At 36.2% G+C, this 15,051-nt stretch overlaps 1 protein-coding gene across 1 annotated transcript; it reads left to right on the top strand.

Annotated features, from left to right (window-relative positions):
* Positions 1-2,030: 2,030 nt before the first annotated feature.
* LOC107561820 (charged multivesicular body protein 6-like) lies at positions 2,031-4,944 on the top strand. Its single transcript, XM_016246317.1, has 6 exons — positions 2,031-2,093; positions 2,178-2,264; positions 2,370-2,435; positions 3,413-3,493; positions 3,577-3,646; positions 3,741-4,944. The coding sequence occupies exons 1-6, from the start codon at positions 2,031-2,033 to the stop codon at positions 3,794-3,796; spliced, it is 423 nt and encodes a 140-aa protein (XP_016101803.1). The 3' UTR covers positions 3,797-4,944.
* The last annotated feature ends 10,107 nt before the right edge of the window (positions 4,945-15,051 follow it).

Genomic DNA, 15,051 nt, shown 5'->3' with positions numbered 1-15,051 from the left:
TTTGATTTAAAACTACTACTCCTCCTCATTTCTAGCAAGTAGTATAGCAAAGAGGCGTTAGCACAACACAGCCTTGAATAATGTTGAATAATTCAAGGCAATGGATACCGTAATAGTATACAGCACCACATGTGCAATGACTTCCAGAGATAAACATGCTCATTTTCCATCTATCTGTCTGAAATGAAATTACAGGCCTGCTGGATGACCTGAATATACACAAAGGAACTCTAATGTGTCATGTACATGATCTCAACTTGGGTGACAACGTTACATGAAGGGAAACCAGCAAACCTGAGACTCAAACTCGAGTCACAAGTCTGCTGACCAAGCAACTGGTCTCATGTACTAAGGCTCAAAGACAGTGACGATCAAACAAGCAAGTGCCACTAAAAATTACATGTCCATCTATGGATTTCACCACAAAGCTTGATAGAAAAGCAGCATCCTTTTAAAAAAATGAAATGAAGGTATTGACAACCAGTCATATATAGGGGGCGTGGTTTAGAAAAAAAAAACATATGCCAGTTACCATAGTTACCCATTAATTTACTATGGGGAACACAAAAGAAAATATATTTTTAATGGGTATTCACAGAAATTTGCATTAAAGCTATTTAGTGTGTTGATTTGTAGGTGAACATCCTTTTTGAAAAACTTGAAAAATATATATATACATATTAGAATTTCCCTTTGCGCTAGAGGGGGTCTGGAAACCAGTGTCACGCTTCCACTTTCATACATACATTACAAATTTGGGAAATGTAAGCAATTGAGAGGGACATTAAATTGGTAAAACAATAAAACTAAGATGATGACATTAAGACACTCGACGTTGAAATGTCAATCAAGAAGTTGAGAGACAAAATCACAACATAGTCAAGCAGATGCACTGCAGCAACTACACATGTGCTATTAAAAGGGAATAATATACTATTAACTGAGCCATTAAGTTACATCACACACGTTAAGCTTTAATAACTGCTTTTATTTTTTAAATAACTAGTTGGCGTATGAGAACATTAAATCCACTCACTCTTCTCACCTCTTGCTAAGCTAATTTCGTTTGTTTATCGTTGCTGGCTATTAAAACAGAATCAAGAAATGACCCACCGGGTCTGCCAACACGCATCTCACCTTAATAAGCCCGTATATCGTATGAATTACAGCTAAATGTGTCACTTTCATGTATTAAATATGAATTAAAGTTATAAATGACTCGACGCTGAATGTGCTAAGCTAAGCTAACAGTGGCAGGAAAATAAATAACCAAATAAAAGAACAAATATCCAGCGCCAATTGACAGCTCACCTCATAAACAGCTCGATGAGTTAGCGAACGAGTCGTCAGAACGCCGTCCCGGTTCTAAACGCCGGTAAACGCAATGGTACTGCCGTTCTTTCACGGAAAGAAAGCAGTGAGACGGACGTTTAATCCCTTCCTCACGCGCACCGGAAGCACTGAGAATGTATGCCACGTCCACATCCGGTCATGGTGAAGCAGACGATGATGATGGAGGAGGACTTTCACTTTTTGGAAAAATAAAACGTTTTTTTTTTTTTTTTTTTTTACATAATTATCAGTAGCTTAATTGCTGCATGACCTGAAAGAACGGCTCAGTGAATTCGTCTGTAAAGAAGAGTAGGCTTTAGTGGATGCGTTAGCATACTTTTATTTTGCACTAAATCTAGCCATTAAAGATATTTGGAATATTTGCCGGTTACGCAGACTATGTTTTATTCTTCTAACTGAGCAATCCTAACTGCCTATGACCTTTAGTAAATTTCTAAATTGTCAGAATATTATCATTATTCCTCAGTATAGGTATGTGGGGTAAACAAGTGGTTTCTAAATGGCTTTTATTTTGAAGTACAGAACATCCGGTAGGCAGTGGTGCTGGTTCCACACAGCTCAGACTTTGGTGTTTCTGTTATGGACTGACAGAAACGCGGCCTGTGGAATTAACTTTTTCTCAGTCTTAGAAACACCGCCCCTGTCTGGACAGATAGTGGCGGGGATGCGGCATCGACATGGGAAATCTTTTCGGGAAAAAGAAAGCAACTCGGGTGACCGAGCAGGACAGAGCTGTGCTGGTGTGTTAGACTGCTAACTGGCTAATCATTCTAGTGAGCCTATGGGTGTAGCTTTGGATTTTGTTTCCCCTATTTATTTTACAGGTACAAGATATTGAATTTGCACAAATAGAGATGAAAGTCTTTGAAGGACTGAAAGTTGGCAATGATTGCCTGAAGAAAATGCATGAGGTACATAATGAGAAATTTATGATATTCTTGGTCATGCTTAGTACAGTCTACTGGTGAATTTAACACGCACCCCATTGCATCTCTATTCTTTTTCCTCTTAACCAGGTGCTGTCCTTAGAGGAGGTGGAGAGGATCATGGATGAAACACATGATTCCATTGAGTATCAGAAGGTAAATTGAAATTTTAACAATCAGTAAAAGTTATACGACCCTTATATAGGAATACATTCAGATATACAGCGGCATATATACAGTATATATATATATATATAACAGATATACTGTATATATATTTATTTTTTTTGCATATTTTCATTACAAATTATATTGACAAAATGACAATTTGAGTAAACAGCTGAATTAAAACATTAATGCAAAGTATTTGGCATGTCCCAAAAACATCTGACATTCTGTTCAAAGAGTTCATAATGATCAGTGATCATTTCATTAGTGCCTTTAGTAATAGTAATTTTTCTTCAGTTCATATAACTTATTTATTTTTATTACCATTCTTTTTTTGGTACACTTCCATATATAAATGAAAAAATGCCCTACACTAAAAAGAATTTTTCGAAGTTATAAATAAAACAAAGATTATTGGAGTCTGTTTACAAGAAAATATCATTTTGGTCTTTCTACTTAAAAATGTAATGTATAATTCAGTGTGTTACTTGCCATTTCTTTGTAATTATTTGTGAAATTTACTAGCAATTTCTGAGTAAAAATTGTTTCAAGAAAAAATGTTCAGTGTACTGTAGGGATGTCAGATTTTTCTTTAGATTTATATGTGCAGCACAATCTTTCACTAATCTTTATTTGAGCACATGGCAGTAAATATTTTTGACTGACACCTGCTGAATTCAAAACCACATACTAGCATGCTACTCTTATTGTTTTTACCTTATGTTACTATAGCAGGAATAGCAAGTCTAATCATTTTAAAATAATAATAATAATAAAAAATGAAAGATGAGCAGCCATAAAGGCTGTAATAATCTTTTCCAATCTACACCACATGCACTACATCCTCAAATCTAGAGGAACAGAGATCTTTCACAGACATGCTGTGTCTATTTTTGTTGCCGTTTCAATCTTGTGCGCGCTATATAGGGTTTTTTTCTCATTCCTGGTTGTCTGTGTGTGTGCAGCAAATTGATGAGATGCTGGCGGGATCTCTGACCCAGGAGGATGAGGAGGCTGTGCTAGCAGAGCTGGAGGCCATCACTCAGGTGTGTACATGAATACTCTCTGACAGCTCTTGTTACTGATGTTGTGATTTCATCTACCTTATACATGTCCTACGTGTGCTCAGGGAGAAGCTGACCTTGAACTTCCTGAGGTGCCTGAGGAGGAACTACCAGAGGTTCCAGAGCAAGAGCCAGGTCTGTGTTTTCTTCTTTTCTATTTCTGTGGTAATTACTATACATGCATTGCACAGCATGCAAATGCTAACAAAACATTTTTGTAATATTTCAGTGCGGGAGAAGGAGAGGGTGAAAAAGAAGCCAGAGCGAGAGATGTTGGCAACGTAAATACAGATTTGTCATATCTCCTTGTCTGCTCTCGAGCCGTTTCCCCTGGAGAACCCAAGGGCTCATCCCAGGCAAAACTAGGGGAGTGATTGACAGTCCTCCCTCTCATATATGTTGAAGATCTACAATCATGCCATTTTTCTAATTGTATATACACTGCATACTGTATGCCATTTAGTTTAGATGATTATTCTGAAATACTCTTTAACAGTGCCTGGTCTTTCTAATCACACTACAGTTTTGTCTGATCTTTTAATTATATATCAAAGGCGTATCATGTCAATGCCTGTAACTTTCTAATGTATGCATCACTTATATTATAACAGTCTCTGTTAAAAATGATCCCCAAACATTAGTGTTCAAATTCACCATATTTTGTCACAAAGAACACAAAACTGAAGCATTTTCATTATGAATTCCAGTATGTCCAGTATAAACTTGTACAAACTTTTCAGTGTGCTGAAAGATGTCATTAAAAACTACAACTATGACAAGCCTGGTTTAAGAAGTAAAAAACTGATTTATAGATAAAGACTAAAGAGACATCATTGAAGGAACATGCAGGTATAATATAGCAGCAATGTCAGTTTGAAGTTTACAAAACAACTAGTGTACACTTCTTATTGAGAGGAAAATAGTCAAATCCTTAATGCATTATGCTGCACACACACTGTTTTGTTTTAATGAAGCATACATAAGATACAAGGACATGATCTATACAAGCAAAACTAATGACATTTGAACATTATTTTTCTGTCATAGTTCTGTTTGTGACTAATGCACTGATTTATTTGAACTTGAGGTCTTATCAATTTTTGAAAAAAAATGTTAGCTCTGAAAACTTCTGTGAATTCACTGTTCAGCTAGTTTATGGTCTATCTTCCTTATTTCATTTTGTAGTTCTGTAACAATACATTTTATGTAATCATTTTTCATCACTGTTTGTGCCTGCAAGAAAATGAGTTCGTGTAGTGGCCACTAGGCAGCAGTGTAATGCAAACTGTGTTGGGGACAAATCTGGCAGAATGGCCAAATCAAAGGGTTTGCTTTGCTGCAGGTGGTTGTCATGCATTTCTCCAAACGGATATGTCAAATCTTAATTAAATTAGCAAAAATACATGAATGAGATCTCTTTAATATCTCGTATATTAATCCACATTATATACTACTATCGCTTAGAAGTTTAGGGGCAGTAAGATTTTTTTTAAAGAAATTATTGTTTTTTATTATTATTTAGCAAAGATGCATTAAATTAATCAAAAGTTACAGTAAATACTTTTGTTACAAAAAAATTATATTTCAAATATTTATCAAAGAATCCTTAAAAAAATATGCTGCACAGCTGTTTTCAATATTGATAATACTAAAAAAAGTAGTAGTAATAATAAAAATAAACAAATAATAAAGGATCAGGTGACACTGAAGACTGGAGTAACTTCTGCTGAAAATTCTATTCTTCCATCACAGGAATAAATTGCATTTTTAAAAATATTAAAATAGAAAATGCTTATTTTGCCTTGTAAATTGCAAAGATGCATTAAATTAATCAAAAGTTACAGTAAATACTTTTGTTACAAAAAAATTATATTTCAAATATTTATCAAAGAATCCTTAAAAAAATATGCTGCACAGCTGTTTTCAATATTGATAATACTAAATAAAAAGTAGTAGTAATAATAAAAATAAACAAATAATAAAGGATCAGGTGACACTGAAGACTGGAGTAACTTCTGCTGAAAATTCTATTCTTCCATCACAGGAATAAATTGCATTTTTAAAAATATTAAAATAGAAAATGCTTATTTTGCCTTGTAAATTTTTTTTTTTGTATTTTTACTGTATTTTAAATGAAATAAATGCAGCTTTGGTGAGCATAAGTGACTAATTAAAAAAATATTTTTGACCCCAAACATTTGAGCAATATATTTGGGATCAATGTTTATTTTTAATTACATTTCATTTAAATACTATTTGAGATTTACAGCTGCAACCCAGGTAACTGGTTACAGCGTATTTCACTAGTGTGCAGATTTTCTTGAGTAAGCCTAAGTTAAACCATTGTTTGAAAGGTATTGACCAAAAAAAAAAACAAGTACCTGTATTGCTTAGTTGGAAGTCCATTGTCTGGAACCAGCCGGTTTGAGCTGGGGCTGCTCTTATCTCGCCTGACACAAAGCACTATATGGGAGTGGGCGGCTGCCCCACGACTCTGAATGGCTCCACCAGAGCTCAATGTGAAGCAGTTTCACACTGTTACATTGTCAGACATCTGACTTTGACCAGTGAACAAGGGAGGTGTAAAGAATGTACGGTAAATACAGAAAATGAGCTTTCTAAAAAATAATAAACTGAAGATATCCTACATAATATGAGTTAGGACTCCTACAAACTGTTTTAAATCCTTCATGTTTGACTTTAAAATCTATATTCAAATATGGATCAGCTTCTAACTTCATCTAATCTGAATTAAATTACATTTCTCATCCCACATTTAAAGTAAGCTTTCCATGTTTTTACACGGAAGAGCTCAAAAGATGCTTCTCTTAATCACATCCAGCTGTTCTAAAGAGATGCTGGATTTAAATGATCTCGGTTTTGCTTTGTTGCTTTTTATTTATCCTTTACATTTGGTCTTGATAGATTCAGTAGATAAGACCTCCACTGTGATGTTAAATCAATCGATGTGGCCTCTAGACGGAAGCATCTCTAATGTTATACGCATTTGCCAGTAACCTCCATGAGTTGTGTACGTGCAGCTGGCTGAAAAAGAAACAAAGAAAGGAAATTGTCCATTGTAACAGATTGGATTTCTTGACCTTTGCAATCAAGGAGCACACAAACCATTAAATACAGTTTACTCTCTCGCTTGACCTTTAAAACAGGGGTGCTCAGTCCTGCTCTTCTGGATCTACCTTCCTGTGAAAATCAACTCTAATCGTAATCAACACAATCTAGATAATGAAGGTCTTGGGGTTCATTTGAAAATGACATGCAGGTGTGCTGGAACAGAGTTTGAACTACAATTGGAATGCTTTTTTTCATCAGAACAGCTGTAAGAGGTGGTTTCAGGGCCGTTACCATCACGTTTACACGCATAACATTTTCTGATTAAGGTTCATTGTGGTTAACTTTATGATCCTATTGAACTATTACTGCATACATGTCATTTAAAAGAAACTAGAAATGAACATTCTTTTCATGCTATACATGCTTGCTCTTGTTTATTACACTGAAAAAGTAGTAGTAATAATAAAAATAAACAAATAATAAAGGATCAGGTGACACTGAAGACTGGAGTAACTTCTGCTGAAAATTCTATTCTTCCATCACAGGAATAAATTGCATTTTTAAAAATATTAAAATAGAAAATGCTTATTTTGCCTTGTAAATTTTTTTTTGTATTTTTACTGTATTTTAAATGAAATAAATGCAGCTTTGGTGAGCATAAGTGACTAATTAAAAAAATATTTTTGACCCCAAACATTTGAGCAATATATTTGGGATCAATGTTTATTTTTAATTACATTTCATTTAAATACTATTTGAGATTTACAGCTGCAACCCAGGTAACTGGTTACAGCGTATTTCACTAGTGTGCAGATTTTCTTGAGTAAGCCTAAGTTAAACCATTGTTTGAAAGGTATTGACCAAAAAAAAAAACAAGTACCTGTATTGCTTAGTTGGAAGTCCATTGTCTGGAACCAGCCGGTTTGAGCTGGGGCTGCTCTTATCTCGCCTGACACAAAGCACTATATGGGAGTGGGCGGCTGCCCCACGACTCTGAATGGCTCCACCAGAGCTCAATGTGAAGCAGTTTCACACTGTTACATTGTCAGACATCTGACTTTGACCAGTGAACAAGGGAGGTGTAAAGAATGTACGGTAAATACAGAAAATGAGCTTTCTAAAAAATAATAAACTGAAGATATCCTACATAATATGAGTTAGGACTCCTACAAACTGTTTTAAATCCTTCATGTTTGACTTTAAAATCTATATTCAAATATGGATCAGCTTCTAACTTCATCTAATCTGAATTAAATTACATTTCTCATCCCACATTTAAAGTAAGCTTTCCATGTTTTTACACGGAAGAGCTCAAAAGATGCTTCTCTTAATCACATCCAGCTGTTCTAAAGAGATGCTGGATTTAAATGATCTCGGTTTTGCTTTGTTGCTTTTTATTTATCCTTTACATTTGGTCTTGATAGATTCAGTAGATAAGACCTCCACTGTGATGTTAAATCAATCGATGTGGCCTCTAGACGGAAGCATCTCTAATGTTATACGCATTTGCCAGTAACCTCCATGAGTTGTGTACGTGCAGCTGGCTGAAAAAGAAACAAAGAAAGGAAATTGTCCATTGTAACAGATTGGATTTCTTGACCTTTGCAATCAAGGAGCATGCAAACCATTAAATGCAGTTTACTCTGTCACTTGACCTTTAAAACAGGGAAACTGTAGAGCATGGGGGTGCTCAGTCCTGCTCTTCTGGATCTACCTTCCTGTGAAAATCAACTCTAATCGTAATCAACACAATCTAGATAATGAAGGTCTTGGGGTTCATTTGAAAATGACATGCAGGTGTGCTGGAACAGAGTTTGAACTACAATTGGAATGCTTTTTTTCATCAGAACAGCTGTAAGAGGTGTTTTCAGGGCCGTTACCATCACGTTTACACGCATAACATTTTCTGATTAAGGTTCATTGTGGTTAACTTTATGATCCTATTGAACTATTACTGCATACATGTCATTTAAAAGAAACTAGAAATGAACATTCTTTTCATGCTATACATGCTTGCTCTTGTTTATTACACTGCATTTTGGTTACTTTTGACAGCAGTCTAATCAACTAATTAATTCATTCTTCATGTCTGCAATGATAACTAATAAGACTTTTTTAATACACGTACAGACCCACGCATGAATTGCGCAGTGCCCACTACTGTACTCATCTCATCTGATCCTCCTCCAGTCCTTGGGTGATAGCTGCACCAAGAGTGATGTAGTCATGATGATGCTGGGAACACAACCATAAAGCAATGTTTCTCAAAACAACAAAATACACAATCTAACCTCTGTGATTTGTAATTCTTACATAAAAATCCACTATTAAATGTCTCTAATAGCACGTTTATAAAATATTAAGAAACCCATACACGAGGTGATGACGTTTTTCTTACTTCTTTGAATCTTTTAAGTAAAAGAATCGTTCAGATTCATTTTCATGCACTGACTTTGCATAACTGTAAACTGTCATTTACAGGTATGAATAAAAAAAATGTGTGAATAAAAGAATTCTGCATAAAAACGACTGATACACAATTCAAATGATTTTAAAATGCACCATTTTAAAATGATTCTATATTATATACGTTTATTTCAGATGTATAATTATTGTTCAATAACTGATTTAGGCTGTTACTGCTGTTTATAGCTTGATATGTAAAGTATGCCCACAAGAAGAAAATGATATACTTTCAGTAAATACTATCTGTAAATGTGTACGCACGAAAGGATAATGACTTGATTTGGTTGTTTGTAACTCGGTGGTTTTTTAATCGAATCGGTTCATTTAATGATTCAATGACTCGTTCATTGTCGGTCGTCACTCGTCACCTACTGGGCGAACAAACTAAGCGGGAGAAATTCTCAGTGAATGAATCTTTTTAGTGAACAGGAGATTCAAAGATTCAGTTCATTGAAATGAATCAAAAGCCCCCCCCCCCCACTAAAGAGTGAACTGGGTTCCGCCATACAAACATCATGATTGAGGAACAGATTGTTCTTAACTCCTCTACACAGCTTAGCGTCTCGCCAAACTTGAACCTTAAACATTATGACAACAGTATACACTGCAAGCACACGGCACAATGTTGTAGTAAGAGTAATATATTACATTTTTTGAGTAACGAGCCCAACACTGGTAGTAAATTATCATCACGCGTCCGCAGCTCTGTCACGCGAACGCTCCCATTAGAACCAGGGAAGCTCTTCCGTCGCGTCGCGTCGCGTCGCGCCGCTCGCTCGCAGCGTAGAAGGAGAAAAGGCGGAGTCCGTTAGAATGTTAGTGACGAGGATAAACGCGTACGGTGGATTCCCGCCACTCCGGCGGCTGCGCGTGGGCATCAGTGGGAGAGTTCCGTATAAAAGCTCCCGCATCCTCCTCTGCCTCTGACACTCTCTGTTTGAACGATACAGTGTCTTCTCCTCTCCTCCTCCTGTGTTTTCTCGGAAACGTTTTCCTGCAGTAGAAATTCAAATTCTCGTCTATGGTTCTGACTCAAGCTTCCAAAATGTCCCGGACCGAAGAGGTGCACCGTATAACGGAGAACGTCTATAAGGTGAGTTTTACTGTTATTATTATATAGGCAGCCTTAAATAGTTTTATATTTATATTTCCTCTGCGTTGAGGAGCCTATTTTCTGTAGCCTATATTCTGTGCCAGATTTATTCATTCTTGTTGTAAACCTAAAACAAAATTTGAATGTAGAGGTTTTCTTTTTAAAGTTGCTTGCTGATGAATAACTTGCTTAAAGGGACAGTTCATCCAGAAATGAACATTCTGTCATCATACTCGAACGTATGCTGTTCCAAACGTGTCCGTTTCTTTCCCGGGACACACATAGAGAGATCGTGGGCAGAATGTGAGGGACTGATAGCCTCAGTCACCATTCACTGTATTGCATCAATTGCAATAAAAGTGAATTATGACTGAGACTGTCTAACTAAGTGAATTATGACAGAATTTATATTTTACAGCGAGCTGTCCCTTTAAATAATGCAAACTATAGGCTCATGTAATTAAAAGCAGATATAGCTGATTTCAGTGTAGAACCAGTTTAGCCAAATACTTGAATCTGTCATCTCACCTGTAACTCACAATTGCAATAAAAGTGAATTATGACTGAGACTGTCTAACTAAGTGAATTATGACAGAATTTATATTTTACAGCGAGCTGTCCCTTTAAATAATGCAAACTATAGGCTCATGTAATTAAAAGCAGATATAGCTGATTTCAGTGTAGAACCAGTTTAGCCAAATACTTGAATCTGTCATCTCACCTGTAACTCACTGGAACACATGTGAGTTTCGGGTGCCTAGAGTGATTTCATCGCTTTCGGGTGCCTAGAGTGATTTCATCGCTTATGCTTGTAGAAGATAAATAGCCTACATTTCAGGAGTTTACTTCTGGACATTTCCTCAAGTTCTCTGGTTCCTTTATTTTTGGACTTTGTTAAAAGCTTAATATATAAATACTTGCTCTGTCTTTGAAGGTGTTAGTGTGTGTGTGTGTGTGTTTGAATTAAAACCATGGATTTGTTTTGCTCTAAATGAGTTCTCGGTTGGTAATGTGGTATGAAACTGATTGTGTAAAACAGATGGAGCATATCTGAGTCCCATCAGGAAAGAGTAATGCACTTCCATGGATCCCCACAGCACACGCATAAGAACAGTCATTTATTTCTTTTCTCTGCCAGCATTTCACTTGTGGAGCTCGTGTCTGTTGTAGCGTACCTCTTTGAAACCACCTGACTCACCAAACTAAACCTTGGTGGCTGCTGAGACTGACCCAGTGAAGTGTGTTAGTCCAATCCTGCAGACGTCTGTTAAGGGACTTTAATGTTTAGGCTGTTAATTCCAACCCATGGAGCTAATATCCTTGGCTAGAAAATTAAGGGACACTATTATTTCTTGGGCAGGGGCGGCATTTTTCTAAGCTTTTAACTTTTCTTTGTGGGTAGAGAGAAATTGTGCAGGGAAGAGAACAGAGTATTGCCAGAAACCATGTAGCAAATGCACTTTTTAAGGTGATATTTTAATGTGAAAATGAGACATCTTGGCATTTGCTGTACATTTTGTCCTATGCATATGGAATGCCAAATATCATGCACATTATTAATCTATTTAGTTCAATTAAAATGGGAGATTTTTCTTCATTTTAAATCACCTTTTGCTTTTTATTACAGTTAAATACATTTTGCAGTGTGACTTAATTAAAAAACAAAAAAACATTTAAATAGCATATTAAATAATATGATGTAATAAAATTTTATGTATTATAATTATATTAAAACAATACGTTGGAAAAAATGGTTTAAAATAGCTTTAGATGAGCTATGCATGTCACACTGCATGATATATCAGTTTTTCCATATAATACTAGATGAGAAACGTTTATAAACAAACTTCAACGTTGGCCTGAAAAAAGCCTAAAAAGTCTGAAAGTTTAAAAATGTCACACTACTTATATTTCATATATATATACTTAAATGCATTTTTAATGCTTTCTTAGAGTGATCACTAATAGAGCAGTTAAAAATGAACTTGGGTTATGTGAGTATGGTAATTTTAATTGCAAGCTTTGAAAAAACCATGTGATTAGTCAAACATGTGCTTATGTGTTTGAGGAAATGGAAATCACATTTGACAGAAGTGTGTACATATGTAAACTAACAGGAATGCTGCTCTAACGTGGAAAGGATGAAGTCAAAATGAGGTCATGATAATATCTGAAGAAGGAAGTTAGTTGTCTTGTACTGTATGTCTTGCGTTGAATGTGGAGATACATTTTTCATGAGCTTAAAAAGCTGTGTAACCAGCCGAAAAGGAAAGCTTTAGTTTAATAACTGGGCGTTTCTTGACCACATAATCCTCCTTCAGGATTATTTTGCATGCATTAGTATTATCTTCTTGTCGAAGGTAGAAGTTTCAGAGTATTTACAATGAAACCATTTCCAATATTATGACATTTGATGAAAATTGACATTTTTCTGCTGGATTGTACTTGATTGATTGTCTCAGGATTAACTAAAGAGATCAAGCTTACGTATTTCCAATGTTCTCTCATAGATAGGATGATTTTAGGTAGGATGAAGCCATAATTTATAGAATTGACTACTTCAAAACCTATATTGAGGCACTTTAGAAAGTAATCTGTGGTAGCCAGCTCAAAGAAAAATGATTTAAACCTCTGTTGGGGATCATTATTTCAATGTCCTGTAGCGTTGAGAAGTGGGAACTCAAGTCATGACTCATGACCAATGTTACCTCTAGCTTTGAGCATTGAGGTTGTTTTGTCCTTTCAGGCTCTAAGTGGGAGGATATTCATTCCTCATTGGGTCTCTTCTTGGTTTCTTTAGGCTCTGTGATTTGTATAATTATGGGTATTGTGAGGCCACAGTGGGGTTTTCTATTATAAGAAATAAAGAGACAGCGGAGGCAGCGGAGCGATAAACTGCACTCACAGATAGAAGAATGAAGTAGTGGGCCATTTGACAGCATCAGGCATCATCTTTCACATCAGCGGTTCTCAACTGGAGGGACGTGACCCAGAAATTTGTGTTGGTTCTGTCACGGACAGCAGGGCAAAACACTGCAAAATGCAAATCATTAAATACAATGTAACATGTAATCATTCATTGTTGAGATGGCAAAATAAATAGGCTTGTTATCAACTTTTAAAAGGGCAGAGGAAATGGTCCCTGTATCTGTTGTAGTTGACATCAACGGTCGAGAGTCTGGTAAAACTCTACAGCAGGTGTGTCAAACCCAGCTCCTGGAGGGTCACAGTCCTGCAGAATTTAGCTCCAACACAACAACCTGCTTCAACACACTTGGTTTTCAGGTAATCATGAAGACATTGATTAGCTGATTCAAGTGTTTTTAGTTAAACTTTTACTTTTTCAATGTCGACCACAATAGTTTTGAAGTGCTGAACCATTGACTGAAACTGTGACATTTTAATTAGCGTTTCGACCATCTCATTGTTTATTTAGTGTACAGTATATGGATGAGCTAAAACAGGTAATCAGCACTACACTTTACCGTAACCAAAAAAATTGGCTTGCTAAACTGCAGAGAAGTGGCTTGTTGTCTAAGACATTTTTATATACCAAGTTAAATGACTCAATCAGCCAAATTTTATTAGGCTACCCAAACTTTTTTATTTCATCTGTTTCTTAGTAGAAAGTAGTCAAATTTGAGAGATGCCAAAATAGATGGATTACTCAAACCAAATGGGGTCCTCAAACCATGAACAAAATGCTCTAGTATTCTAGGTAGAAAGTGGTTCCACTTGAACTAGTATTCTTTTTTGCATATTGTTGAGCCTATTGCATTTCTTTGTTTTTGTGGTTCCTTTTGTACGATAAACAATTTTGCTACTGTGTTGGGTTGCTACTTGATGTCCAAAGTATTAATTTTTTAATGCTTTTAATGCTTGTTGCATTTTCTTTCACTGATTTTGGGGGGAAATCTGCAAAAATCTACAGAAATGTAAACTCCCTAAAATGTTTTCAGTAAAGATGCACTACACTATTAAGAGTAGCAGAAAACATTATAAAACTGTTTAATAAACAAACATGAAAGGTGTGATGTGTAGAACCTGAATCACAGGCATGTCAGTTTTGTGGAAATCTGCCATTTCTTTCAATGAATTCCGCGAGTGCATATTTCATGTAGCATGTCTTATGCTAAACTCGATCTGTCGGCAATTCTTTGTCCAACTTCAAGTGTGATTTTGGGAGTGTGTCGATATGTATGTTTGTGTGTACGCCTGGCAGCTGCTTAGTAATCCCACATCACCCTGGGAGCTGAAATCCACCCGTCTGCACTCACGAGTGCCTCAGTCTGCATCTGCCAGTGTGTGTGGGCAGTGTCTCACGGGCCAATGGAGTATGTGTGTCAATACGTGCATGTACTTCTGTCTCCATGTGTGTGGGGGTAGTGTCTCGTAGACCAAACGGTCTGGTTGTGAGAATGTGCCTCTGCCAAAGCATAGGGGCTGTGAGTGAGTTCAGCTTTGTCTTTGCCCACGGTGAGTAGGACAGTCAGACCTCAAAGATATTGTCATCTGTTGGAGGCAGTTTCTTTCGTACCACGCTGCACTGCCCACACCTTGACCACATGTCCACGCTTGAACTGGCCTCTTACTGGGCCACACTTCTGTTGATGTAGATATCAGGCTGAATTATGCTCATGCATATTTTCTTAAAAGGGGAATATTTTTTTGTCCCTTTTCCCTCCAAAGATGGAGATATTAGGGGATAATTCAACAAAAAATGTATTTAATATACTACAATTTTACTTGTAATTTACACTGACTAGTGCAACTGGTAAAACTGTCAACAATCACCTTTAAGTCACATTTAATGACAACGAAACATTACTTATTGCTGCCCAGAGCAGTTCCTTTGTTTGATGGATCTGTACCTTGTTCCAAAATCAACATTATCTCTGTGTGTGTGTGT

Source organism: Sinocyclocheilus grahami, unplaced genomic scaffold (genome assembly GCF_001515645.1).
Source record: "Sinocyclocheilus grahami isolate Dianchi unplaced genomic scaffold, SAMN03320097.WGS_v1.1 scaffold794.1, whole genome shotgun sequence".
In the NCBI taxonomy this organism is placed as follows: domain Eukaryota; kingdom Metazoa; phylum Chordata; class Actinopteri; order Cypriniformes; family Cyprinidae; genus Sinocyclocheilus; species Sinocyclocheilus grahami.
The sequence above is the reverse complement of the archived record's forward strand: the minus strand, read 5'-3'. Positions and strand labels throughout refer to the sequence as shown.